This window comes from Cannabis sativa, chromosome X (genome assembly GCF_029168945.1).
Source record: "Cannabis sativa cultivar Pink pepper isolate KNU-18-1 chromosome X, ASM2916894v1, whole genome shotgun sequence".
NCBI classification, from domain to species: domain Eukaryota; kingdom Viridiplantae; phylum Streptophyta; class Magnoliopsida; order Rosales; family Cannabaceae; genus Cannabis; species Cannabis sativa.
Window position 1 is genome coordinate 19,081,615 of NC_083610.1, and position 25,980 is coordinate 19,107,594.

A 25,980-nucleotide genomic window follows, 5' to 3' on the forward strand; every position below is an offset into this window, starting at 1 on the left:
AAGATAATATATTTCTAATAAACTCGACCCTAACACCAACTATGGGTTGGGTTGGGGTCCGAGTCTTAAGTTCGGGTCTGAGTTAGGGTCTGGGTTCGGGTCTCGAGTCTCGGGTTTGGGTCTGGGTCCCCGTTTCGGGTCCGAGTCTGGGTCCCCGTTCTTAGTCTGAGTTTGGGTCCGGGTCCGGTCCTGGGTTCAGGTTTGGATCCCGGGCCCAGGTTCGGGTCTTGGGTCTTGGTTTAGGTTCAGGTCTAGGTCTTGGGTTTGGGTCTGTCCCGGTCTTGGTCTGGGTCTCGGGTTCGAGTTTGGATCCTGGTCCCAAGCCTGGGTCTGGATATAGGGTTCGGGCTCGGGGTCTTAAGTTTGAGTTTGGGGTCTAGGTTTGAGTCTGGGTGAACAAGAATCGCTGCGTGTTTGAAGGCTACTCTAGATCGATTTCTTATATTGTCAATGATGTAAAAAATACTATAGATTATTAATTGTAAATAATAGGAAGATTACAATGAGTGAGAGATAGGAAATTACAAATGTAATTAGTCGAGTGATTTGTTGGAGCTGTCTCGCTTGGAGTTTCGGTGGTTTGTGTTGTATAGTTAGTGTTTGTATTTGCTCGTTCATTCATAATGAAATTTATTTTCTTTTTGATAAAAAAATATATATTTAATATAAAATAAAAATTAATAAAATGGAGTATAAAATTAAAATTAAAATTAAAAGAGGAAAAAAAAAAAAAAAAAAAGCACGCATAGGAATGTTGAAGTGCAGGGTAGAATTTTGGATAGATATAAAAATCTGTGTGAGTTTGCAAATATTTTATTTATTTCTTATACCTTCGTTCTCTTGAGTGTGGACAGGAAAGAAAGAAACTTAAAAATAGCGTCCCTGCCTTGGGGCTGGAATTCTTCTCTTCCTCTCCTCTCCGATTCCATTTGCGCCCAAAATTATCGTTTCTTTCTCGAAATTCGCACTAAACTCCTAATTCTCTCTCTTCCGCCGATTCTCTTGTTCGCCGGCTCTCTACCCTTCGTCCCTGTCAGGTATCGTAACTTACTTGTCTTTTTTCCTCCTACATGTTTTTCGGTTAGAATTTTAGACATTTAATACTGATATTAGATTCTTGTAAGTGAAATTGAAATCTTAGTTAGCAGGCTCAATAGGAAAACCAAGTCAATTTTCGGTAGAGTTGATTGCCCAAAGGATAGGATAGGAATGATAAGAACACATTTTGCTTCTCAATTTTTGTCCTTGGCTATTGAAATGTATGTGATTGCTTACAAGATTAAAACGATTCCTTGGATATTAAAACAATTTGGAGCAAATTCAGTAGGGGCACATGCGCCCACAGGAATTAGCAAAATAACATCATTGTTTATACACTAAGAAGCGGCCATGAAGTTGTTCTGGAAATTTATATTTTAACAATAATTTTCTTTTTTCTATTTTCATTAAATTAATATTAACCAAATGTTCTTCGTAAAATATGTATTTTCTTTTTACAAGGAATGCAATTCAATGAGGAAGAGAAAAATAGAAAAGTGATATTGGAGACATGGGTGATTTTATTTTTTGCATTCTATATCATTTAGTTTCTTTATCCCTGTTGTTTGATGTGGTCATGTTGGTTTCATAATCAAACGATCCTTACTTTTATGATTGACATTAAAATATGAGCATTGGAGTATTGGCTCTCATTGTTGGTGTTGAGTCTTAAATGGTGTATTGTGTATTTACAATGTTTTGGGATACTGTTTCTTTGCTATGGAAAATGGGTACTTATTCTAATTTATTAATGGTTCTTTTCTCTAGAGGTTTGTTTTTAATGATCAGTCTTATCAAATGGAACATCATTAAAGATTTGTCCATACTAGTTCTTCCTCTTTTTTTTTGAATGTGTTGGTAGGGGGGGGGGGGGTACTGAATAACTAGGTACGAGAGGTTAAAATTGGAATTGAATTACTCCACATTTATATCCGAGTGTCTTTCATTTTTCTTTCTTTTGTTTGAATTTTATCTTTTTTCTGGGAAGTGCATTTTCTAATACAAGGAACTGTGCTTTGCATGTCAGATTTACTGGCAAACTTCCTTTTGTAACTATTTATGGGTGCTCCCAAGCAAAAATGGACCCAAGAAGAAGAAGCAGCTCTTAAAGCTGGAGTTGTGAAGCATGGGGCGGGAAAATGGCGCACAATACTTAAGGATCCAGAATTTAGTGGTGTCTTGTATCTCCGCTCAAACGTAGATCTCAAGGTTTTGTTTTTCTTATGCTGTTAGCATTGGAGACATTTTTAATGCTTACCAAAATTACAATTTCATGCTTCTTAATTTGCTTCCATCAATAGCTTCCTTTAACAAAAGTCTTATATATTGGTACTAGAATCTTATTTTAAACCACATTGTAGGGTCTTGTAAATACTTAATTTTATATTATGTGTATCACCACTCATGAGCAGGATAAATGGAGAAATATGAGTGTCATGTCTAATGGATGGGGTTCTAGGGATAAGGCTAGGGTAGCTCTTAGAAGGATCCAACATGTTCCTAAGCAAGATGAAAGCACTTTTGGTAGCGGTGGTGTTCAAAGTGATGAAGAATCTGCAGAACTTATGCCTCCTGCCGCATCTAGTGATACACAGCAGATGCAGCAGAGTTCCGGCCCAAAAAGAACTATTGTAAGGTTAGACACATTTATTGAGTTTGGCATTTCCCCATTTTTATCAGACTTAGGAATTCTGCCCTTTATGGCATGCTTTCATAATCTATACACTGTATGAGGTTTTCAACAAAGTAACATTGGGTATTAGTTATTGCTCTTGTAACGGTTTCTTCTGACCTTAAGTTCATTGTGGTCGATAATTATTGCGTGTATTTGTGCTTCTTTTTTCTTTTAAAATATATGGAAAGTTAATTATGAATGTTGGGTAAATTACATTATGGACTGTGCATTTATTTTATCCACAAAAAATCTTTTAGTATTACAATTTAGATGGGGAAAATTTGCAGTATAAGTTGTTAATTAGTCTGAAAGGTTGCTGTTAGGTCAGTAAGTAGTTTTTTTGGTAGCAAATATCAGTAAGTTGTATGAAATGCTGAACTTAAGTCATTAAGTAGTTTTTTTGGTAGTATAAGTCACAGTTTACAGTAATTTTGTGCAGTAAAAGTCAATAAGTAGGCTGTTAGGTACGGAGGGTGGCTGTTACTGATTAGTGACTGAGTTAAGTACAAATCTAACAGACAACATGGTGAATTTTGTTCCACTAATTTGGTGTAAAATGTGGCTTTTACTGCTAAAAAACTATTTAGTGATTTAAGTACAATATTTTAGAATACTTAGTACTTACTACTTACAGACTTTTGCCGCCCAAAAGAGTACTCGGTGATTTGCAACCTGTCAAACTAATTTCTGACTTTCGTTGCAAATATCCCATTTAGATATTACATATAAAAAGGGAAATTCTTCTTAATTTTCCATTGCTCAACACAATTGGCCAAAACTAGCTAATGAAAATGCTTATATATATTTCACCATTTCACGCACTAAATAACTTAACCTAACAATTATAAAATTTGAAAGTTGGCAAAATAAGGTAAGATTTTGCCTTTTAAATAGCCGTAAATGATATAAATGATCACAGCTTACTTTGTTTCTCTCATATTATTATTTAATTTTTTTTTTAATTTGTTTGCCTGGTTTTTTTAGTTGAAATACATGGTTAATTACACAACCCATGAATAAAATCAAGCTACTGGTAACTTTTACAGCAGCTTATTTTACATCCGGTTCTCCAAGTTTTATGTTGGTATTCATGCTTGTAGGTTGGACAATCTTATCATGGAGGCTGTGGCTAGCTTGATGGAGCCTGGGGGCTCTAATAAGACAGCTATTGCTAATTATATTGAGGTAACTGTTGTTATAATGCAAATCAAATCGATAAATAATTTAGTGAAAGCTTTTAGTATTTTTATAGTTATCTTTTTTTCTCCATGAGATATTCAAGTACATGATTGTTTGGTTTTAAAATTGCTGGTTTAGCCAACCAAATCACAGGCATATGAACTTGATAAGTCTGTTGGATGACCATTACACCTTTCAATGGAGATGTAAATGTTTAGTTAAATAATTTATATTTTGAGCTGTCCTATTTCAACATTTGTAGTCAACGAATTGATTATTTTGGAGTTAGTCTTGAATCAGATCATCTATTAACATTGGAGTGTGTTGCTAATATCTTGAGTTTCTGTTCTGTAGGACCAATACCGAGCTCCTCCAGATTTTAAAAGGCTATTGTCAGCAAAATTAAAGTTTTTGACATCAAGTGGTAAACTCATTAAGGTATGATAAATGACTTCTCATTTTTGGTCATGATTGTCTTGAAATGATTGGGCACTGAGACTTGCATCAAATATAGATTCACAAAATTATACCTGATTCTTTTCTATAAAATATAGATTGAATGATCTTATTCATTCTCATGTAATAAATTTAGGAGAACAGGATCATATACAAGAAAGCACTAAGATGTAAACCCTAGATCAAACACTCAAACAATCAAGCACCCACCGCTTGAGCATTTGTGTGTTCTTCCAATGCTTATTACTCCATGCTAGTTGCATAACAATGTTTTACATTAGCTGCTTATAAAATGTATGGTTTAATTTTAAAGCGACATTTCATTTGTGAATTTTGTGTAATCTTTCTTTGATACTTGTTACTTGATTTGAGTTTTCATGGACTCATTTTTCCTTCGACGGCTGCTTGAAATTAGAGGGCCTTGGCTGCCCAATAGTGATTACAGTCTAGATTATTTGCATGTGGCTGAAACTTGCATGTGGACACAATCATGAGTGTAATGTGGTGTATTGTTGTATCGCATTGTGCCTGGGTTTTTTCGTTCAAGGGTCAAAAGTCTGTTTAGCAGAATTGTTCCATTTATTTGATGTGGGGCACTCCAAACATAGTTCATATAATTTCGAGTTGACAAAGTAGTATTTAGAGCTGTTTTAGCCAGCACATGTATGTCAAGAGAACATAAAGCAATGGGTAATCTGATACTATGTATTAATCTGATTTAAATTGATATTTCCAAAATCAACTCCCGTATGTTGGATAGCCAACTCTTGTTCCTGTTTTTCTTCTAGCACTTATTTTCATCTCGGCTTTCCAGGGATAATTAATGAATTGAGCCACCTGTGACAAGTTACAGTTTCTTTTAACAATCATTGGCCACATTTGATTATGAACTAGTGTTCGCTCATTGTTATTATCTCGGGCTGGTTTAAGTAGGTTGCTATTGCTAGTTGAGGACTTGGCGTGGGAGTGCGGGAGGGGGGCAATGCTATTTTCTTTCCTTCTCTGTATTTCCTTACAGAGAGGTCCATAAATGAGGGGAGGGAAAGAAGGGATACACTACAAATTTCAGTTGAAAGGTTATTTAAGATATCAAAATCTGAATCCGGGAAGTATTCTCCATTCTCCGTTGTGTTTTTCCCTTTTTTCGTTTGCTTGGGCAGTCCCATCCTGAATATTGTACTTGATAATAAGGAAATGCTCTAACTTGCCTTTTGAGTCAATTAAGGAAGATCTGAACTGTACATTACCTTTCTAGTAATATTATTATTTTCTCTATCTTTCCTTTTTTTTTCATTTCATAATTCTTCTTTATATATTGTCCTGCGGTTTCTAGGGTTAGGTTTAGGGATTAATTTAAAATAGATCTCGCAACTGTTACTTGAATTTTCGGTGCAAGGATGAAGAGATCTGAGTTGGTAATGATCTTTTTCTCGCATTCTTCTTTCTCTCCTCTCATAGATTGCTTCCGTTTTCTTTCCTTCATGAATTTGGTATTTAATACGGGGGATTACGATATGGAAGCTGTGCTCAGGATTTGCTTTTTGCGATCCGTTATCATCATCATTTATATATCTAAGATATATATTATATAATGCATATGTTAGTCTTTCTTCAACGTTTACTTGATATGGGTTTTGTTGAGAGCCAAGTACTCTTAAAATGTAGCGGCCCATGTTAGCATTTTTCGTAGTTCCAGATTTTCATATTTTGATTTACATCCACATCTAAATAATACTCTTTCATGGTTACCAATGCTTGTAATAATGGATTTTTGTTGTTACACTCCCTTTCTTGCTTAGACTTACATTGTGTAATAACATATTATTATATTATTAGATGTATGTCTTATTGTTTTAATTTTTGTTACCACGGTTTTCTTTCGCCATAAGTGAAGCTCCTTAATAAATTGGGAGAGGTCAGTCCATGACTGACTTTTGTCTCAAAAATAAATAAATAATAATAATGGTTTTTTATCCACTTGGTGAATGCCCACTTTTATGCATCAATTTCTGCAATCAAACAATAAGTTTTGGATATGATTGTTTGAACTGTTTCTTGAATAAAATAATCTCAAATTTGAAGTATTGCTGCTTAAAAAACTTTGCAAACTGTGTTATGTTTAAGTCAAGAAGAGGTCTATAGATCTTTGCCTTTTCATTTATATTTTCATGAGATGGGATTACAATTACATCGATATGTATTTTGTGTGTGCACACATATGCTATTTGTATAGTTATAACACTCAACAATTTTTGTTTTACTTTTATTAATTCATTATTCTTCATTTACTACAATTAGTAATTCAATTATCAGCTGAGTTCTGATCAGCAAATGACTATGAAAGCTAATTAGAATTCGTGTGGGACAGTGGGAGGAAGGGAGAATGAGCACAATTCTCACTTCCACTTTAATTTTTATTTTTTGAACTGATAACTTTATGTTCTCTGGAATAACGCATGGGAATTATCCAGTCCCGTGTTTGGGTCTATTTGATTCTTTTGGAGGCTTGGACAAAATTGTACATTCCTCCAAAATAGTCCTCTTTTGTACTAAATGGGGAGTCATACCTTTCATAACTTTGATCATTCATCTTTTATCGTGCGGTGAATAAACTGACTAGAAATGTCAACCAGTTGATTAGATATATATACACATGTATAAATTTATAAAATGTGTTTTTGAATAAAAATGTGTTGCATGGCATAGCCTATGTATTGGCCTACAGGGGAATGGAATCCATGACCATAATTATTATTTTTATTCTTCCCCATGTATGAGAAAACATCAGATGAATACCGTTACTTGTGGTAGTCATTTAATGTTAAAGTGGAGTACTATTTTCAGTTGGGGAAATGAAAAATCCAATTGTTTAATGTTCATTTATTTGTCCTTTTTAGATTATAATAATAATGACTAGAAGATATGGGCGTTGGTGGACTTTTACTTATGTAACAGATCCTTTCCTGTATGAATATTTTCTGAACATGGATATACAGACATTAAGATACATCCACATATACATGCACATTAATGGTGTTTTTCATTTTTGCTACTGTGATTTATGTGTGGCAACGTGTACAGGGCAATTACTTTTTGTCTTACTTTCCTGATCTGGTGGTTTTTAATTGACTTAGAATGTGGTATATTGGTGCTTCTATTTTCTATTTACGCAGGTCAAACGCAAGTATAGGATAGCACCTACTCCATCATTATTCGAAAGGAGGACTTCCTCAGCAATGCCAATGGAAGGTCGCCACAGGGATTTTTCAAACTTTAGTAATGATGACATTTCCATACTTACAAAAGATCAGGTTGACTTAGAGTTAGCCCAGATGAAAAAAATGACTGCAAAAGAGGCTGCTGCAGCGGCTGCTCGAGCTGTTGCAGAGGCAGAAATTGCTATCGCAGAAGCTGAAGAGGCAACAAGGGAGGCAGAGGAGGCCGAAGCTGATGCAGAAACAGCACAAGCCTATGCAGATGCAGCAATGAAAACTCTGAAGGCGAGAAATGCCCAGAAGATGGTAAAATTTCTGTACCAGTACTAGTACAATTTCAAAAGATGGCATCCATTCCATCTGTTTGTTCTTGCAAAGCATATTACATGCTCATGTTTTGTTGACCATATGTATATATGTATACATCAAGGGTAGTCTTTTTCATATTCATTCTCCATAATTTTCTGGTAAAGTGGAACACGGAGACTTTTTCCGAAAAATCGGTTAATTTTATTTGAAGGATGTGTAGTTAAGAATTTTTTTTTTCTAGGGTCATACATGTGGTTAGGGTAGATACTGGAAATTTATATTCCAGGGTCATTTATCTGGTTAGGATAGGTACCCTTGCCACTGTTTATTATCTATTATAACCCTGATTTTGTCTGGTAATATTTCCGATAATCCATAGTGTTAACTTTATCGGCTTTGTATAATATGCAGATGATGCGAATTTGATTCACATTCACAGAATGGTTAACAGCGAGCAATTCGATCTAATCTTGGGATTGACTTCCAGAGACAACAGTAGTGTAGTTTGAAGTTTTTTTCACTCAGCTTCCTTTAATTGCAAGTTAAAGGTTAGGGCCTTCTGGCGTTGTGTATGCTAAATAATCTATCTCATTCTGTTGGTATGGTAGCATTCAATTCTTATTGGTAGACAGTAGTAATAGTATCTTTCCCGAACACTCTGAGATAGAATTTTGTTAATTTGGGAAGTTACACATTTGCTTGTATAGCTTTAAGATGTACAATCTACAGTTTCAATAGGAAGTCATTTATTGAATTTATTTTTGCAGCCTCAGGGTTGGGTCTTTGATCTTGAAATTGATACTTAGTTGATAGGATTGTGATGGAACCTAATAATGCTTGTCTTGTTGTTTATGTCCTTTTGCTTTTGCTTTTGATTTGATTTTGAGATTAAACTGATTTTTCTGTGCAATTTAGCAAAACTACATTTCTTTTAATTCCTCTTTGGTCCAAGTTTTCTACTAACCCTTACTCACCCTTTTTGATTTTTCTCTATTTTATATATTTGGTTTGGGTAAGTGTAGAGATTGTTTAGCAACTTTGGGTAGGTGAAACCTGTTAGAATTGCAGATGAGAAAGAAGATATACATTTTTCTATCTTATTTTGTGTTATGCTACCCAATCCAGTTTCTAAAAGATAGAAAGGGAAATGTTTATGAGTAATTATTATTGCTCAGTTGGAATGGTTATTGTTTGGTTCAGCAATTAAACAATGGATCATAATTTCAATGGAATAACAATTCCCTCTTGTTTATTGAAAATCTTTTTCCAATCCCCCACTTCTATTACTAAAGCTAATTAAAATGTGAAAATCTTTTTCCAATATGACTTTTATGCCACTAAAGCCAATGCAGCTAGCTCAGTGGTTAGTTAGGGAGTGAGGGGTGGGAGTGGGATAAAGTGCACCGTGCTTTGCTCAATGATTAATCTATCACAAAAAGTGGGTGTTTTGCTCAAACTATTTGAATAAGAGTTGGGGGCTGCCTCCATGCGTATCTCAATCCACTCCCTCCTTTGTTGTACTGTTTTAAGTGGGTCACTTCACTATAATAATAAATAGGGGAGTTTTCAATATTATACTTAAAATTTATTTTATTTATAAAAATACCTTTAAGAAAATTATTTGCACAAATACCGCTGTGCCACGTCAGCATATATACCGAAATTTAAAATAATTACCGAAAATAGAAAAAACTGAAAAAATCTCATTTCCAGATTTTTTTCGCTTTTTAGGAGTTTAGTGAAAAGCAACTATTTAGTTACTTTTGATGTGAATAAGATATCAATTAGTTACTTTTCTATTAAAAATTTAGTTTAGATTTTTACACATATAAATAATAAAATAATTATTTTAATATGTGAGAAACATATATTTTTTTATCTCCTAAAAAGACGACTAATATTAAAAGAAACTTTTTTGTTTCTTTTTTATATTTTTAGGCAATATTATGTTATTTTATTCTTAAAGATACATTGAGGTTGCCTTTTTTTTTAATGTAACTCATACGATGTTTTAGATACTATTCAATTTATTATTAAAATAGTTTTATAAAAATAAATTTATATTGTAATGTTTAAATATAAATAAAAAAATATATTTTTTAGTAACTTATTAAATTGTTTGATACATTAAATTTTATTTAAATTAAAATATTGTTTATTCATTTATTAACAAAATATAAAAAATGAAATACTTTAAGTAACTTATGAAGTTGTTTGATGTATACTGATTTAAACATTGTTTACTTATTAGTTAACTAAATATTAATGAGTAACTAAAGATTAAGAAAGTAAAATGTTACTTTTGATTTTGGTTATCTTCTTCGATAATGGTAAAAAAATATATGCTTCCCGCATATTAAAATGATCGCATTAAAGAGTAGATTGCAGTGATATAATTTTTAGACCAAAAAATTAGACGTGTAGCCAAAAAAAAAAAAAACTTTTTAAATTAAAAAAATAAAATAAAAAAGAGAAATCTTTAAAAATAAATTGTTTTTTAATAATATTATTTGTTTTATTACATATGTGTGGAAAAAAAAAGAAATAATTTGATGGCATGAGAAAATAAGAGTATAATTGTATATATGATGATATGTCATATATATATTGAGAGAGAAAAAATGGTCGGTACAGATGCATTGAGAAAAAGAAAATTAGTATAAAAAAAAAAAAAAGCAAAAGTAAAGAATATGAGTCAGTGTAATTGGAAAGAAAACATATGCATTTTTATAGGTATATACGTATTACAATAAAATTAATTGAAGAAACGGTATATGTGCAAATTAATTGAATAACAATATTATGGCAATTAATTTCAAATTTTAGTTGTTAGATGCAATTTTTTCTAATAAATAAGGGTGGGAACGGAAGTTAATAACACTGAAAAAGAAAATGAAGTTCTTTCCTAATTCTACCATATATTATTGTGAATATATTAAAACATTACAACAATTACAATATAACACTCAAAAAGAAAAATGAAGTTCTTTAGTAATCTTACAATAAGGAACATTGTTATGCGGTAAAGTGTCTAACATACTATTAGTATGAAGTGATATTTTATAATTAGTTACAATTTTTTATAATCTATATTAAAGTAGACTAAGTAAATTCTAATATTGAATTGTATTAATAACAATATTGGGATATGATTTTGTCCTGTGATTGTACTTTTATTCCGTGATGTACGGCAGCCGTTAGATGATGGAGTTATTTGATCTGAGGGTTGAGATTGATCTAGGGGTAATTAAGGTTAAAAAATAGTAACGTACCCTGACACTCATTTAATGTACTCTGAGACCCATTTAATGTACTACGAAATACATTCCATGAAAGTAGTCCCTAACAATATTATATGTCATATAAGCATATTAGACATGCACCATAAGTAACCTTCATCATTTCTCTACAATATATTATTGAAAAAAAATCTATAGTACACCCTCTCCTAAAATGTGTATTTTGGTAGATTTTCTACCTACTTCGGCATTAAGGATAGTTTTTTGGTTTTTTTTTTCTTTATAATCGTGTATGTTATAATTATTTAAGGTCAACTGTAAATTTTTAAAATTTTTTGAATAGTTTACAGTAACGATAATAAAATTTAAATATTGTAAAGTATTTCAAATTTTCTGAAATTTACTTGTAATCTTAAATAACTACAACTTATACGGTGAAAAAAAAATAGACAAAATTGTCCTTACTGATGAAACAAATAGGAATTGTCGATTGAATCATTCCTTTAACTGAGAGTATAGTGTATATTTTTCTTATATTTGATGTGGACTCTATAAAACAAAGAAAAATTCTATGGTGTACCCTCCAAAAAAAATATATTGATGTACCTTTATCTGTTACACCATTTTGACAAAAAAAATATAATTTTTTTAATGATTGTGTGTACTTTGTAGTATTTAAGACAAAAAATCTCAAAAACAAGATTCAATCAGTTTGTTATATTCGTACTTTTTTATTTATTGTAAATTATTTTAAATTTATACACGATGATAAGTACACATATGAAATAGACTTATTTAAACACTACTTTTTATATTGTAAATTATTTGAAATTTTTCAAAAATTTTCAAAATACTTAAATAATTATAAGCACACGACCATCAAAAAGAATTAAAAAATTCTTATGAATACCGAAATATAGTAAGAGTACATTAGTACATCTTTCGAGTGCATCCTGTGAGGATCCAAAATTTAAAATGAAGAGGACGTAATTTTTTTTTGTAAGACAGAAGGCAAAAATAAACTTAAAAAAAATTATCTTTGGCAAGATTTTAACCATTAACTTTTATTTATATGTAATTTAGTTTAATCATGGTACTAAAACTAATATTATTTTTCAATATCATCTTTTATTATAAATGCATATTCTAACTAATTACATATACATTTTTTTTTCCTTCGATTTTTTTAAAGAGATCACTGTCCCGCTTCGCTTCTACGTGGGTCAGGACTCCTGGGTGCACTTTAAAAGCTTCTTGAAACAAATTGGTTTCATTTTCTTCAAAAAAGCTTGAGAATGAGCAAAATGATTTTTCTTTATAGATTTTCAGTAGTAAGCAGTAGATAACTGTCCCTGAATGTGTGGATCTCCCCTATTCCCTCTCATAATTGCCAATTGTTGAGTTGTCTTTGGGGAATTTTACATCAACTATTGATAATTCCTTTTGTTTGTTTTGTTTACAACTATGGACTTTTTTTTTTCTTCTCTTTCCATTTTCTCTCAATAAAACACTTTTTGAACAATCATCAACTTCTTAAATCTTAAATGATCTACAACTGAGTGTTCCCTAACAAACACAAACTTTGCTATTGAAGAAAAAAGAAAAATTGTAAGAAAATACTTCAATATATATATTTTTGGAAATTAAAATAATAATAATAATTTTTAATTTTGCATTGGAAACCTTCTACAACATAATAAAAAATATATATAATATACTCTTTTTATTTTCTATTCTTGAAAATTTAAATCAAACACAACCAATTTTCATCTTCTTCCAATCTCTCTACTCTTGCTATCGTCTTCTCTCGAAATTCCCATTCCATTTTCAGGTATAATCAGACAAAACCTCAATTGGATTGTTCTTACGATTTTCGTTTTCAACTAATAATCGTTACGGGAAACGAGGTCAATTGCTTCTGATTGAGTATGTGAATCTCCTTTTTTTTTTGTTCCCAGAAATGGATGCGGCTGTGAACGAGAACGAGTCTTTGAAGCTTCGCATCCGAAACTTGGAGCAAGGTATCTATTTCTTCATTCATTCCTTTATTTCTTTTCAGTATTTAGTATTCCTAGCAAGCACTGAAACCTAAAATGGCGGGGGTGATGTATGGCTCTGAACACATGACAATTTTGAGTTCAAACCAAAATTGTCTGTTTTAGTTTTCTTTTGATAAAATCAATCTGTTTGATTGAAAAAGGTGGAGTTCTATCAAGACTGAGAATGTCAATGTTGAAGACAATGAAACTCTACCTTCTCTTTTTGTAGTGAAACTGTCACTTCGATTATTGCCCTTGTTTTTTTTTTTTGTCTACTATAATTGAAAATGTAATTGATGATGGTTAACAAACACATTGCATTGGTGTGTAAATTTTGTTTTAATGTTTGAGTCTTGTTAGATTGTTTCTCTAGTGTCTATCATAGATTCATATTTAATTGGGAGATTTTCACAGAGCGTGATGAGTTGCATAAGGATATTGAGCAACTATGCATGCAACAAGCCGGGCCTGGCTACCTTGCTGTTGCCACTAAAATGCATTTTAAAAGGTATTATTCCCTCTTTTTTGATTTTTTACTGAGCACCACAATTAAGAAAATATTGAACATGTTTTGCATCAAAATTAATTCTCTATTAGGATCGCTGGCTTGGAACAGGAGATTGAGAGCTTACAACAGAAGCTTGCTGCTTGCTCAAGAGAGAATCTGAATCTTCAAGAGGAGCTTTCAGAGGCTTACAGAATCAAAGTGAGAATTTTGTAATTAAACATCTCTTGTAGTGAAGTAGTTCTTTTACAATCTCACGTGTTCCCTTTGTTCTCTTCAGAGTCAGCTGGCTGATCTTCATAGTGCAGAGGTTGCAAAGGTGCTCTCTCTCTCTCTCTCTCTCTCTCTCTCTCTCTCTCTCTCCCCAAGTTTATTATACATATTCTTCACCCTTTCCTTTTTCCCCTTTGGTATCTTTTGTCAATGAAGTTATGGTTTGGAATTATGATCAATTTGGATTGTGAAGAAATAACAAATATTATATTAACAGAATAGACGGGACTGAATTGCTTTTGCCTTTATAAGAAACTAGGTTTTTAATTTTTTCACCAGTTCCTTCTGAATATTGAATGAAGATGGTGTGGGCCAGGGGATGCAGTTGTTGGTTATGCATTTTTATGGATTTCGCTTCATCAGTTGTTGTATGGACCTGGTGGAAGATAGTAATAGAAAGGGTTTAATCAACTTCCTAGCCACTAATTTGGTATAGTGAGAGAGAAGGTAGTTTATGATAAGGCCGATATAAACTTCAAGGGATTGGTGAATTTAAAACTATATGTGCTTGTTAGTTTCATGAGTCTGAATGGTTGCTATTCTTTTTTCAGAATATCGAAGCAGAGAAGCAGGTTAAGTTTTTCCAAAGCTGTGTAGCTACTGCTTTTGCTGAACGGGATAATGCAATAATGGAGGTAATGGTTGTTATATATAATGCTTGATAGCAATTCGTTTGTATTTTCTTTAAATTGCAATATTTTTAAAATGTTCTTTTAATTAAATACTTCATAGTTTATTCAAATGTTACATGGCTTATAAATTTTTTATAGGCTGAGAAGGCAAAGGAGAATGAGGAATTCATGTCAAAGAAATTCAATGATTTACAGAGGAGGTATTTGTTCGGGGTCTCTCTCTTTTCCTGGTGCCCTTTTTATATTCATGTGCTAATTTCTTTTTTGACTAGTTCTGGGGAGAGAAAGTGTGTTTTATTTATTATGAGTATACAGAGTACAATCGTTGGAAAATTAGTTCTAGAACTCATCAAACTTGTGGATGTGCATTAACTTGTTTGTTTGAAAATTTAAAAGTGAAGTTTGGTGTCAAAATTTCCTGTATCATGTAATTTCTTTTGACCTTGCGGTCAACTCAGTAGTAAGATTGATGGTAGCTTGGTGCATATGTGATTGTAGCATTCTAGCTTCTTCAACTAGGCAATAATCTTCAGCTTTGTCCACATGGGGCTAGCTCAAGTAAAAAAGTGTAAAAGGTGGGGGCAGGAGTTCAAATCCCCCCTGGATATTAAAAAAAAGACAATAATCTTCAGCTTTGGTTCTTGCCTGCGGTTTTTTGTTTTTCTTAAAGATGGTGGTTGAGTTTCATTTTTCAACTTGCATAGACTTTTCCGATACAATTTCAGGGGTTGTTTCTGGTTAGATAGTTCCCTGTATATAGTTGTTTTTCATTTTGATCTTAAATTGAGTTTTCATTAAATTGAGAACCTTTTTACAATTTTGCCTGCTGCTATTAATGTTACAGGATAGAGGAGCTCACAGAAGAATGTTCTGCACAAAAAAAGCTTACAGATGAACTGCAGGTTAGCTTAGAAACAAAGGAGGAGCAGAATGAAACTTTTAAGAAGGTGACTGTCTCGTATTTTCTCTCTTTAACATACAGCGTTGATAGTGTGACTGCTGTGATTCTTTTGAATTTTAATGCCACCTGGCAAATGTTTTTTTTTTAGGAGAATGGTATAAGATTGTGGATTGTTTTCCCTTGCACACCTGAAGGATATGCTTTCTTGGCAGGTTGTTGACCAGTTTTATCAGATCAGGCAACAGTCTGTTGATGGATCTCAGGATACAAGTTGGGATTATAAATGTGCATGTCTTTTGCACGATCCTATAGAATTTTGGAGTTTTAATGATACAACAACAACTAAATACATTGTAAGTTTTCATAACCTTGAGTTTTGGTTTATTATAAAATTATGCTTATCATCATTATCATTTTCAGGATCTCTTGATTTGTGATCTTAGCCCAATCTTTCATTAGACAGAAAATTTAATTTTCTTTGTAATTGAACCTAATCTTGTAATTGCACATACACACTATGGAATCATATCAGTTGGTAAATAATTGCAATATTTGAAACGATTCAGTCTAGTGTAAAATAATGTTGCTTATTTTTGAGTTGAGAGGTTTTTTATTCACATGGCATCAAGTAACTTCTCTTCAGACAGAGTGCCTTGGAATCAGAATTGGAGATGGTGAGGAAGTGTGCAGATAGTTTCCAACATAAGCTGCGAGTGGTATGAATACCATACTGCTCCTTTCTTTTCATGCAAAATTGAATATTTTAACAAATGTTCACGGGTTGATTGTGTTTGGCCTGTAGGGTTTGGAAATTGAAAATCATTTGAAGAGGAGAGTTCGTGAATTAGAAAAAAAGATGGTAAGTCTTTATTTCAGAAAGAGATGTTTACCATGTTGTTATGTCCTTAGTGCATCTTGAAATCTAATTGGCTTGGGTGCAGATTTATACAGATAAAATGATGAAAAAGAGTATCGAAGAGTTACGCCTTTGTCATTCTGAGTCTCGAGTTCAAGTCGTGAATTTACTTGATGATGGAAAATCCTTTATCAAATCAGTTGCAGATGCAATAGACGAAAAGATTAGGCAATTTGAGACAAGAGAACCAAACATTTTGGAGCCTTCATCTAGAGAAGATAATCATGATGAAAATGAATGTCGAGACGTACACATAAACACTGATGTGGATCATGATTTACTATCTACGGTAAGTTAAACAATTAATTTAATGACTTTTGAAATTGGAATGTGCTTTTCCAAACTGAATTATGATGTAACTCCTGACATTTAATATTGTTGATATTTGGGGATTCTGAAATTTTAATTCCAACTAATCCTTTACAGAGGGATAGTCCTGACGTTACGATTGATAGGAAGAGTGATGCTTCTGAAGCTCTAGCACAAGCATTGCAGGATAAGGTTTTTTCCCTTTTCACTATTTTAAAGTTTTGTTTGTGCAAATCATAAATACAGTCTTCATTATTTGTTTGGTTACAGCATTGCATGGATTTGTGTAAGAATTATAAATACGGTCTCTTTCGAAAAAATTTCAGGTTGCAACATTATTGCTTTTGTCACAGCAAGAAGAAAGGTATTTGCTGGACAGAAATGTGAATGCTGCTCTTCAAAAGAAGATAGAGGAACTTCACAGAAACCTACTTCAGGTGTTTTACTTTTTACAGTGTTTGTTTCTTTCTAGCTTTCTTCTCTGATATTAGGGTTTCAAGTTCCATTTTCAGAAACCCAATTTTTACACATGATTTTCATTATGTATGTAATTGCTCAATGCTTTGATAAGCTGTCTATTTGCACCAGTTTTCTGGTGCTCATTCATGAATCAATTTGCATATGCTTCTTCATTTGTAAATTAATATGTTGACTTTTTTTCTTGACTAAATTTTTTATTGGTTTAGGTTACAAATGAAAAAGTAAGAGCTCTGATGGAGTTGGCACAGCTCAAGCAGGAACATCAACTTCTTCGAGAGTAAGATTTCTTCCTGTCAGAGTGTTGAGATTTTTCATGTTGGGTTCTGTTTGATTTTCTTTTGACAATTCCTTCTGTTTCACTAGTGATAAATTAGGTTTGTTACTGGTTATAGCTCTTTTGGATTGAAATGTACAAACATTTACTGCAGATATTTATATTAGTGTAAATCCATCAAGTTACATTCCATTTGTAAATTGTAAATATTTTCAGTTTATCACTCACATCAATCAGGGATAGATTGGTGCTGTGTGTTACTTTGTTCTGTTATTGTTATTATAACCTTTTGCTATAGTAGTTTGGTTCTCATAACATATTAATATTAGTTCGAGCTAATAGTGTGATCCATTTATGCAGGAAAATTTCTGGTAACGTTAATGCAGAAAAAATGTTGGCTGATGTTGGGGGTAGAAGTGTTGTTGCTCATGAAACAGGAGGAAGATTAACAAACTTGCTGAAGAAAACAAATTTGAAACGCTGGGTTGGTTCACTAGACTTTAGAGGACGCGACGGGGAATTTCATCTCAACAATGAAGGGAACTTCTTTGGCAGAAAATCTGAAAGCATGGACTTTGCCAGGTTTGTGAAAAAATTAAGATACTTGAGTTGAGAAAAATGAGTATCTGCAGTTGGTTTTTGTTGTGCAAAACTAGAAATTAATGTTCCCATAGAATTGTGGATTTTCTTAATCTAATTTACTTTTTTATTTTGTTGTTGCTGTTAATGCATAAGGATGAAAATTGAAAATGCAACTCTTAAAGAGAGCATGGAAAGTATGGAGCATCTGATTTCTTCAATTCATAGGCTTCGTCTCTCTCTTCTTGTAAAGGTAAAATCTGTAAACTTCTATTTATTTTAAACTGATGGCTCTCTAATTCTGTTATTTTGTGTTCTTGGTTTGTGGATTAGTTTTTTTTTTCGTTCTTTTGCTTGGTTTGTTGATTACAATCAATTCTGTTATTTTGTTTTCTTTTGAATCTTATCACTTGTAGTTTCTGCTGTAACATATTGTTCAGGCCAAAGAGTCAGAGACTTCCACAGGTACAGTTGCTTTAATGCCAGAATCTCTAGATGAGATAATCTACGAGGCGAAACTTGTTAAGACTGCTCTTGGCAGCTCTTTACCAATTAGCTGGTCTGCAGAGGCAGATTTGGGGTTGGATGGTGAAGGACTTGGCAAAGAGCAAGGTGACATTTCCGGGAGCTCCAGGAATGAAAAGATAGATTTTGTTGCTGCTGCAGGATTTGAGATGGTGGAGCTCTTGATACTTGCTGCTCAGATCTTGAAGGACAACACCATGAAAGCGACTTTGGATGCTGAGTGCTGATGGATCTTGTAATCTGTTTCATTTGGCAATGATTATGGTGCCTAAAATTCCACAACCATGACCCGTTAAGCGCTTGTGTGGAACGGAAGAGGTCAATTTACAAGAGCACTGTAATACAGGTGGATTTCATTTACATTGTCTTGTCTATAGTTAACACTTCTACAATCTTTGTATTATGATTATATTTCAGTAGAAAAGTATCCTGAAAATTGGTTTGTTGCACATACAAAGTGGTATGTACAGTGATGATGTATCTAGTCTAGAGTGCAGTGTATCACCAATTCACCACAACAGATGAATCTATCTAGACATGCGTCACAAATCAATATTATCAATATTCTATAAATTTATATATGTTTCTAGTAACTAAAATTTGGTCTCTGTTTTCAAAGTGATTGTTCGATCTCGACGTTGTACGGTACCTGTAAGATGCAGTTCTATAGTATCAACTGGATTGGTGATTAAAAGCAAATGAAAACCAGTGGAAATATGAAATTGGTACAAAAACATGGTCTCATGACGATAGAAAAACCTTTCGACTTGTAAACAGATGCTGACACAAATCAACAATGGATGCATATGAACTCACTTGAAACCTCAACAACAGAGTACCACTCTAAAACATTTGAACGATGGAAAATCAAACAAAACCCAAATATATAAGGAGATGTAGATTACACAATGAGCAAGAATCTGATTTGTAAATGTAGTACTACAATTCAGCAGCAATTTCAACAGCGGCGACTTTCTCATTCAAGGAATTGTCTTCATTATCGCCCTCGAGCTGGCTGTAATTTCCTTTCTCCTTGAAGAGTTGAATGTGGTGATGCTTGCAGTAGAGCTTTCCCTCATGTGCAATATAGTTAGATGGGCTTATGGTGCAACCTCCATGAGTGCATTTGAAACAACTCTTGTGGTAAGGAGTTCCATTAACCGTCACCTTAGCAAACCAAAATTAAGTTGGTTTTCCAACATGAAAAGGAAATAATATGATTTGAATTGAAACAGGCTTATTACCTTCTCAATCGGATAAGCAGTCTTGTTACATCCCACACACTTATCTTTGGTGCCCCCAAACATATTCGAGACTGTCTTTGCATTCTGTAAAATCCAATTCCAATTCAAGTGTTGTTTCAATCATTCTTACTCTTATTAATTATTATTACTTACCTCACTAGTTGGTCTTTCTGGTTTCAAGATCTTAGGAGTCCCTAATATATAAGAAATAAGTATCAGAAAACAGTGTATTAAGTTGAGTAGCTCAAGACTTATATTAATTAAACTCCTATTAATTATGTGTGTTACCTTCAAAACTCTTGTCTAGGCTGCCAGTTCTCTTGAAGAGTTGATCATAGTGAGGCCTGCAGTAGAGGACCCCTTCAAACGAACAATAGTTGCTAAGCTGCAAAATTAATCAAAACAAAAATGTTATCCTTTCTTAAATAATGGAAATCACATATATAACTCTATACTATGTGTGCATGGTTAAAACAATAATTACCTTAAGGGTGTTCCTGCAGTGATGACATCGGAAGCAAGCCTTGTGGTAAATCCTGGTATCAGCTGTTAACTTATCAACCAGGTACACAGTCTTGTTACAAGCAGTACATTTCTGGGTTGTTCCTGCAAATAATGTGGCCATTTATTATATATTGCTTCCTATCCAATCCCAACCCCAACCACAACCAACACACACCTTATTATATCCCACTGATCTTCTCCCATCTCTCTCTTTTGCCCTTTTTATTTGTGAGAAAGTAAAAAAATAAAAAACACCAAAAAGGTTAAGATTAAAAAATATCTGACACAGAAATATGCGGGTTGCACTGTCTTTCCAACGACAATAATAGATAATTTGTAAATAAAGTAAATTGTTATGACTATTTGCCAATTAATTATTTTGTCCGAATCTAAAGCGACTCTACACCATTTTTTTTTATCATGATAATCTTCTTTTCTTTTTCTTCCCTTTAAGCAAATAACTTGTCACAATAGTTGAGTGAATTATATGTTACATTCTACTTTGTTGATAAAGTTGCTTTTTCTTTTTCAAAGGTAATAATATGGCCCGTTCTTTGGTACCAAATTTTCATCATGGAGGACCTAGCTTCTAGCTGTATTCATGTTATAGGTCTCTTGCTTGATCAACCTATTCATCATATAAGGACTGCTTGGCTGAGCTTTTCAAACTTATTTTTTAATTTAAACACTTTAATTATTACTTTGGATCTTCAATTTTTTGCTCATTTATTATATGTAATTGTTGATATATATATTTAAGATATTATTGATGCCTATTATTAACTATTGAGGTGTGCAATGAGTTGGCACAACATCAGTGCTATGACAAGATGGCCCCCAGAAAATGAGAAAAAAAAAAGAAGAAAGTTCAAAGACTCAGATTATTTTATCAACCTAAGGAAAACCAACTCCTGAAACTTTCAAAAACCATTATCATCATCATCATCATATATGTAAGGGAAATTCAAATGGTATATATTATTTAAAAGTAAGCCAGCTAAGTAGAGTACATATTACATAACACCAAACTTTGCATCCTTTAAAAGCAATAGACTTCATTCCATCCCATTCCAACTGGCGAAATAGTTGTAAAAGAAAACTCGACAAAAACAAACTATTTAAGTACAAATAATATTAAACTGTTATCAATAAGGGCATTTGGTCTAGTGGTATGATTCTCGCTTTGGGTGCGAGAGGTCCCGAGTTCGATTCTCGGAATGCCCCCACTAGAATCTTTTTGTTTTTTTTCTTAAAGTCCTTTCCTTTTGATTAAAAATGTTCAAACAATATGTTCTGGATGAAAATATTGGGTTGAAAGTCTTTAAGAACACAATAAACAAGAGTTTTTCATAATTTTTCTTTTTCATTGATAATATGTTATGGAATGTAGTTTTTAGTCCTTCAACCTTTAAAGGGTATAAAAAAAAAAGGTGTATTATTATTATAGTTGGTGAGATGAGAAAGACACGTGAACCATTTTTGGTAGGCAAGTAATAATTAAATGTTAGCTCTAGATCTCCTGCAATTATGCTGCTCATAAAATTAACCTATAATAAGGCTATATAGTATATATTAATAGACACTATTGTTGAAAAAGAGCACGGAATCTTAGTACACGGATACCAACATTGGATAACATAAACTTTGGTTTCTCGGATCCAGCTCAAGGAGAAAAATAATCATAAAGTCAATTATGTACAGAACTCAATGCATGATATAATATAATAATATGTAACACGACAAAACAAAATAGATCCAAACTAACATGCATTTACCCAATAAAAAATGCAGAACCAAACTACTAAAAAAAAACCCTGTGGTGTTAGGTTGAAACATTGGAGTAATTAATCTTTATTACAATATATTAAAAGGGCATTTGGTCTAGTGGTATGATTCTCGCTTCGGGTGCGAGAGGTCCCGAGTTCGATTCTCGGAATGCCCCATTTTTTTACGCCGTCGAAGTGAAAAACCAAACTAATAAAATTGTATAAAATTATAATTATAAACGATCAATATCAAGTGGGCATTTGGTCTAGTGGTATGATTCTCGCTTTGGGTGCGAGAGGTCCCGAGTTCGATTCTCGGAATGCCCCAACTATGTTTTCTTTTCCAAGTTTTGTTAGGTTTTCAAACCAGATCTTAATTTTTGGCCCTCTGCAAACATTATAAGTTCCAATTTTCTTCTTAAATAATTAATGTCATAATAAGAGTTGTTAGACACTGCAAACAAAATAGATATGAAATTTTGGTCCACAATCACTAATTATAATGATATATAGTTGAAAAACCAAAAGTCATATAAAGTGCAAACATACATTGCCTATCCTAATTAAAACACCGAACACATCATATGAAGTTGATTATTAGTAAAACTAGATGTTTAGTGTAGGCTCTCCTTTTAATTATTTTAAAATAGGACTTTAAATTCAATTAGAGGCTCATCAGAGCATTTGGTCTAGTTGTATGATTTTCGCTTCGGGCGCGAGAGGTCCTGAGTTCGAATCTCGAAATGCCCCAAAATTGTTCATTTTTTTAAGCACATTAAAACAGTTTTAACCCTGAACGCCTGTATTTGAGCCAAACAATCTAAGAAAGACAAGAAAATGCATAGAAAAGCAACTGCATCAAACGGAAAAAGCAACCAAAAACCAATCCTTTGTTAGCAAAATAATTGCTTTCATTTTTCTCTGTTTTCTGCTTTAACTTTTGGGTTGCGTGTTTTCTCGTCGTACACAATGATTACAATACAAACATCACAATATCCATGTATGGGCATTTGGTCTAGTGGTATGATTCTCGCTTAGGGTGCGAGAGGTCCCGAGTTCAATTCTCGGAATGCCCCTTTTTTTCTATATATTTTGTTTTCTAATTCATGTCTTCGAATTGCAACAAAACATGCCCAAGTGTTAATTAATTTGGCAGGGTTTTGGTTAGGGAGTAGCTTAGCATGGCGTATCAGCATCTCTAGTTACTTTATTCATTTTGAAAAGTCTTGTGTAAAACAGTAAGCTAGCACAACTTCTTTACGTTTTTCTATTAATGATAGTTTAATATTTTACAATAAACTTTGTGCTGTTGTAGTTCAGAACAAGAGGAAAAAAAATATGCATATACTATAAAAACAGGGGCATTCCGAGAATTGAACTCGGGACCTCTCGCACCCTAAGCGAGAATCATACCACTAGACCAAATGCCCACTTATGAACATTGTAATGTCAGTATTGTACTGATTTCTTTTAATAGGAAAACAAGCAACCCAAATATTAAAGCAGTAAACAGAGAAGAATGAAAGAAATTATTTTGGTAACATTATGTCTAACAAAGGATTGGTTTTGGTAGCTTTTGTACCAATGACGTTGTGAAATGATGATGAAACAAAGAAAGGCAGGACACTAGTGCTACTTTCCGAGTTTTAAGTTTGGTTTTAATACAAGAGACTATCAAGATAAACAAATTTTTATTAGACATGATAATAATATAATATCAAGTCTTTCAGATCAAGCCTTTGGGTAAACCATATATTCTATAGTATAAAATAAAGTCAAATATAGCCAAAAATTTAAAAGATGCAGATAAATGTCAAATATGGAATATGCAAATTTGTTTATTAATGGGCATTTGGTCTAGTGGTATGATTCTCGCTTTGGGTGCGAGAGGTCCCGAGTTCGATTCTCGGAATGCCCCTTTTAATCTTATTTTGTTTTCTGGTTTCAAACCACATCTTTCTTTTTGGTCCTCTGCATCATTGTAAGTTAGTCTGTCTTCTTCTTAAATAAATTGGTGAAGGAATCTACTAGTACTTATAAGTTAGTTTTCTAATTAATTTTTAATTGTTGTTAATGTTACTTGATTCCCAGCCAGCTGAGAATTTGTATTCTTACATAGAAAGAATTGATGTAAACCTTATTCCAACAACACTATATTAAATAAAGTAAATTAGGACTAAATCTCCAATCCTTTATTTTTTCTAGCGTTTAACCACCAAATTAATTTTTTTAAGGTCAAATTGCCTAAACTTCTTGTTGAAGTCGAAAATTGGCTAAACAACAAATTGTATTTCGACTTTGAATTATTTATTTCAAATTTGGTCTAGTCAAAATACAATCTATGTTAGTTTACACAATTTCTCTCTCAACTTTCTCAATTTGTTTGGTTTGTCTATTTCCCAAACTTGAAGTTTTTCTGAAGATGTATTCCAACAGAGTTTCGAGAATAGTTTGATGTGAGCAAGACTTCGTTCGTCTTTTCGAATGAGGGGTCTTCTATTTATAGAAGCGAAGGATTTGTTAGCTTATCTCTTTTTGCCTATTTTGATTGGTCCACATTAATTCTCTTCTGCTCCTCAATAACCACCAAATCATTTTTTTATAGTCAAACTACCTAAACTTATTGTTGAAGCCAAAAATTGGCTCAACAACAAATTGTATTTCGATTTTGAATGCCCCTTTTAATCTTATTTTGCTTTCTGGTTTCAAACCACATCTTTCTTTTTGGTCCTCTGCATCATTGTAAGTTAGTCTGTCTTCTTCTTAAATAAATTGGTGAAGGAATCTACTAGTACTTATAAGTTAGTTTTCTAATTAATTTTTAATTGTTGTTAATGTTACTTGATTCCCAGCCAGCTGAGAATTTGTACTCTTACATGGAAAGAATTGATGTAAACCTTATTCCAACAAGACTATATTAAATAAAGTAAATTAGGACTAAATCTCCAATCCTTTATTTTTTCTAGCGTTTAACCACCAAATTAATTTTTTTAAGGTCAAATTGCCTAAACTTCTTGTTGAAGTCGAAAATTGGCTAAACAACAAATTGTATTTCGACTTTGAATTGTTTATTTCAAATTTGGTCTAGTCAAAATACAATCTATGTTAGTTTACACAATTTCTCTCTCAACTTTCTCAATTTGTTTGGTTTGTCTATTTCCCAAACTTGAAGTTTTTCTGAAGATGTATTCCAACAGAGTTTCGAGAATAGTTTGATGTGAGCAAGACTTCGTTCGTCTTTTCGAATGAGGGGTCTTCTATTTATAGAAGCAAAGGATTTGTTAGCTTATCTATTTTTGCCTATTTTGATTGGTCCACATTAATTCTCTTCTGCTCCTCAATAACCACCAAATCATTTTTTTATAGTCAAACTACCTAAACTTATTGTTGAAGCCAAAAATTGGCTCAACAACAAATTGTATTTCGATTTTGAATGCCCCTTTTAATCTTATTTTGCTTTCTGGTTTCAAACCACATCTTTCTTTTTGGTCCTCTGCATCATTGTAAGTTAGTCTGTCTTCTTCTTAAATAAATTGGTGAAGGAATCTACTAGTACTTATAAGTTAGTTTTCTAATTAATTTTTAATTGTTGTTAATGTTACTTGATTCCCAGCCAGCTGAGAATTTGTACTCTTACATGGAAAGAATTGATGTAAACCTTATTCCAACAACACTATATTAAATAAAGTAAATTAGGACTAAATCTCCAATCCTTTATTTTTTCTAGCGTTTAACCACCAAATTAATTTTTTTAAGGTCAAATTGCCTAAACTTCTTGTTGAAGTCGAAAATTGGCTAAACAACAAATTGTATTTCGACTTTGAATTATTTATTTCAAATTTGGTCTAGTCAAAATACAATCTATGTTAGTTTACACAATTTCTCTCTCAACTTTCTCAATTTGTTTGGTTTGTCTATTTCC

At 32.7% G+C, this 25,980-nt stretch overlaps 4 protein-coding genes and 6 non-coding genes across 13 annotated transcripts in view; 7 read left to right on the plus strand and 3 right to left on the minus strand.

Moving 5' to 3' along the window:
* The first annotated feature begins 221 nt into the window (after nt 1–221).
* On the plus strand, nt 222–8,644 carry LOC115703107 (telomere repeat-binding factor 1). The gene is made up of 7 exons (XM_030630604.2): nt 222–1,037; nt 2,066–2,247; nt 2,451–2,674; nt 3,814–3,898; nt 4,247–4,330; nt 7,522–7,869; nt 8,284–8,644. The coding sequence occupies exons 2-7, from the start codon at nt 2,098–2,100 to the stop codon at nt 8,296–8,298; spliced, it is 906 nt and encodes a 301-aa protein (XP_030486464.2). The 5' UTR covers nt 222–1,037; nt 2,066–2,097; the 3' UTR covers nt 8,299–8,644.
* Nucleotides 8,645–12,392: 3,748 nt separating this feature from the next.
* Nucleotides 12,393–19,143, plus strand: LOC115703141 (uncharacterized). Of its 3 annotated transcripts, XM_030630638.2 has the most exons (18): nt 12,393–12,942; nt 13,070–13,132; nt 13,565–13,658; nt 13,748–13,856; nt 13,936–13,974; nt 14,480–14,563; nt 14,699–14,760; nt 15,405–15,507; nt 15,674–15,814; nt 16,109–16,177; nt 16,264–16,320; nt 16,403–16,666; nt 16,804–16,878; nt 17,013–17,123; nt 17,373–17,443; nt 17,801–18,022; nt 18,176–18,272; nt 18,460–19,143. In XM_030630638.2, the coding sequence occupies exons 2-18, from the start codon at nt 13,072–13,074 to the stop codon at nt 18,769–18,771; spliced, it is 1,971 nt and encodes a 656-aa protein (XP_030486498.2). In that variant the 5' UTR covers nt 12,393–12,942; nt 13,070–13,071; the 3' UTR covers nt 18,772–19,143. The 3 variants fall into 3 exon arrangements, with proteins under 3 accessions (XP_030486498.2, XP_060962730.1, XP_060962729.1); XM_061106747.1 differs by lacking the exons at nt 12,393–12,942; nt 13,070–13,132 and adding an exon at nt 14,245–14,375 and having other exon boundaries at nt 13,559–13,658; nt 13,767–13,856; XM_061106746.1 differs by lacking the exons at nt 12,393–12,942; nt 13,070–13,132 and having other exon boundaries at nt 13,559–13,658; nt 13,767–13,856.
* Nucleotides 19,144–19,232: 89 nt separating this feature from the next.
* Nucleotides 19,233–20,742, minus strand: LOC115703142 (LIM domain-containing protein WLIM1). The gene is made up of 5 exons (XM_030630640.2): nt 20,273–20,742; nt 20,077–20,173; nt 19,942–19,982; nt 19,789–19,872; nt 19,233–19,711 (listed from the first exon to the last, which is right to left on the minus strand). The coding sequence occupies exons 1-5, from the start codon at nt 20,411–20,413 to the stop codon at nt 19,484–19,486; spliced, it is 591 nt and encodes a 196-aa protein (XP_030486500.1). The 5' UTR covers nt 20,414–20,742; the 3' UTR covers nt 19,233–19,483.
* Nucleotides 20,743–21,444: 702 nt separating this feature from the next.
* On the plus strand, nt 21,445–21,516 carry TRNAP-UGG (transfer RNA proline (anticodon UGG)). Its single transcript has one exon. It is a non-coding gene; the product is annotated as a tRNA-Pro (tRNA).
* A 646-nt stretch (nt 21,517–22,162) lies between these two features.
* Nucleotides 22,163–22,234, plus strand: TRNAP-CGG (transfer RNA proline (anticodon CGG)). Its single transcript has one exon. It is a non-coding gene; the product is annotated as a tRNA-Pro (tRNA).
* Nucleotides 22,235–22,313: 79 nt separating this feature from the next.
* On the plus strand, nt 22,314–22,385 carry TRNAP-UGG (transfer RNA proline (anticodon UGG)). The gene has a single exon. It is a non-coding gene; the product is annotated as a tRNA-Pro (tRNA).
* Nucleotides 22,386–23,062: 677 nt separating this feature from the next.
* TRNAP-AGG (transfer RNA proline (anticodon AGG)) lies at nt 23,063–23,134 on the plus strand. Its single transcript has one exon. It is a non-coding gene; the product is annotated as a tRNA-Pro (tRNA).
* Nucleotides 23,135–23,416: 282 nt separating this feature from the next.
* On the minus strand, nt 23,417–23,488 carry TRNAP-AGG (transfer RNA proline (anticodon AGG)). Its single transcript has one exon. It is a non-coding gene; the product is annotated as a tRNA-Pro (tRNA).
* A 416-nt stretch (nt 23,489–23,904) lies between these two features.
* On the plus strand, nt 23,905–23,976 carry TRNAP-UGG (transfer RNA proline (anticodon UGG)). Its single transcript has one exon. It is a non-coding gene; the product is annotated as a tRNA-Pro (tRNA).
* LOC115703096 (uncharacterized) overlaps nt 23,917–25,980 on the minus strand; it is a 24,382-nt gene continuing 22,318 nt past the window's right edge. For both annotated transcript variants that reach the window (XR_009685308.1, XR_009685307.1), the window contains one exon: nt 23,917–23,996. The gene's annotated coding sequence lies outside the window, so the exon portion shown is untranslated. The remainder of the gene's footprint in view (nt 23,997–25,980) is intronic.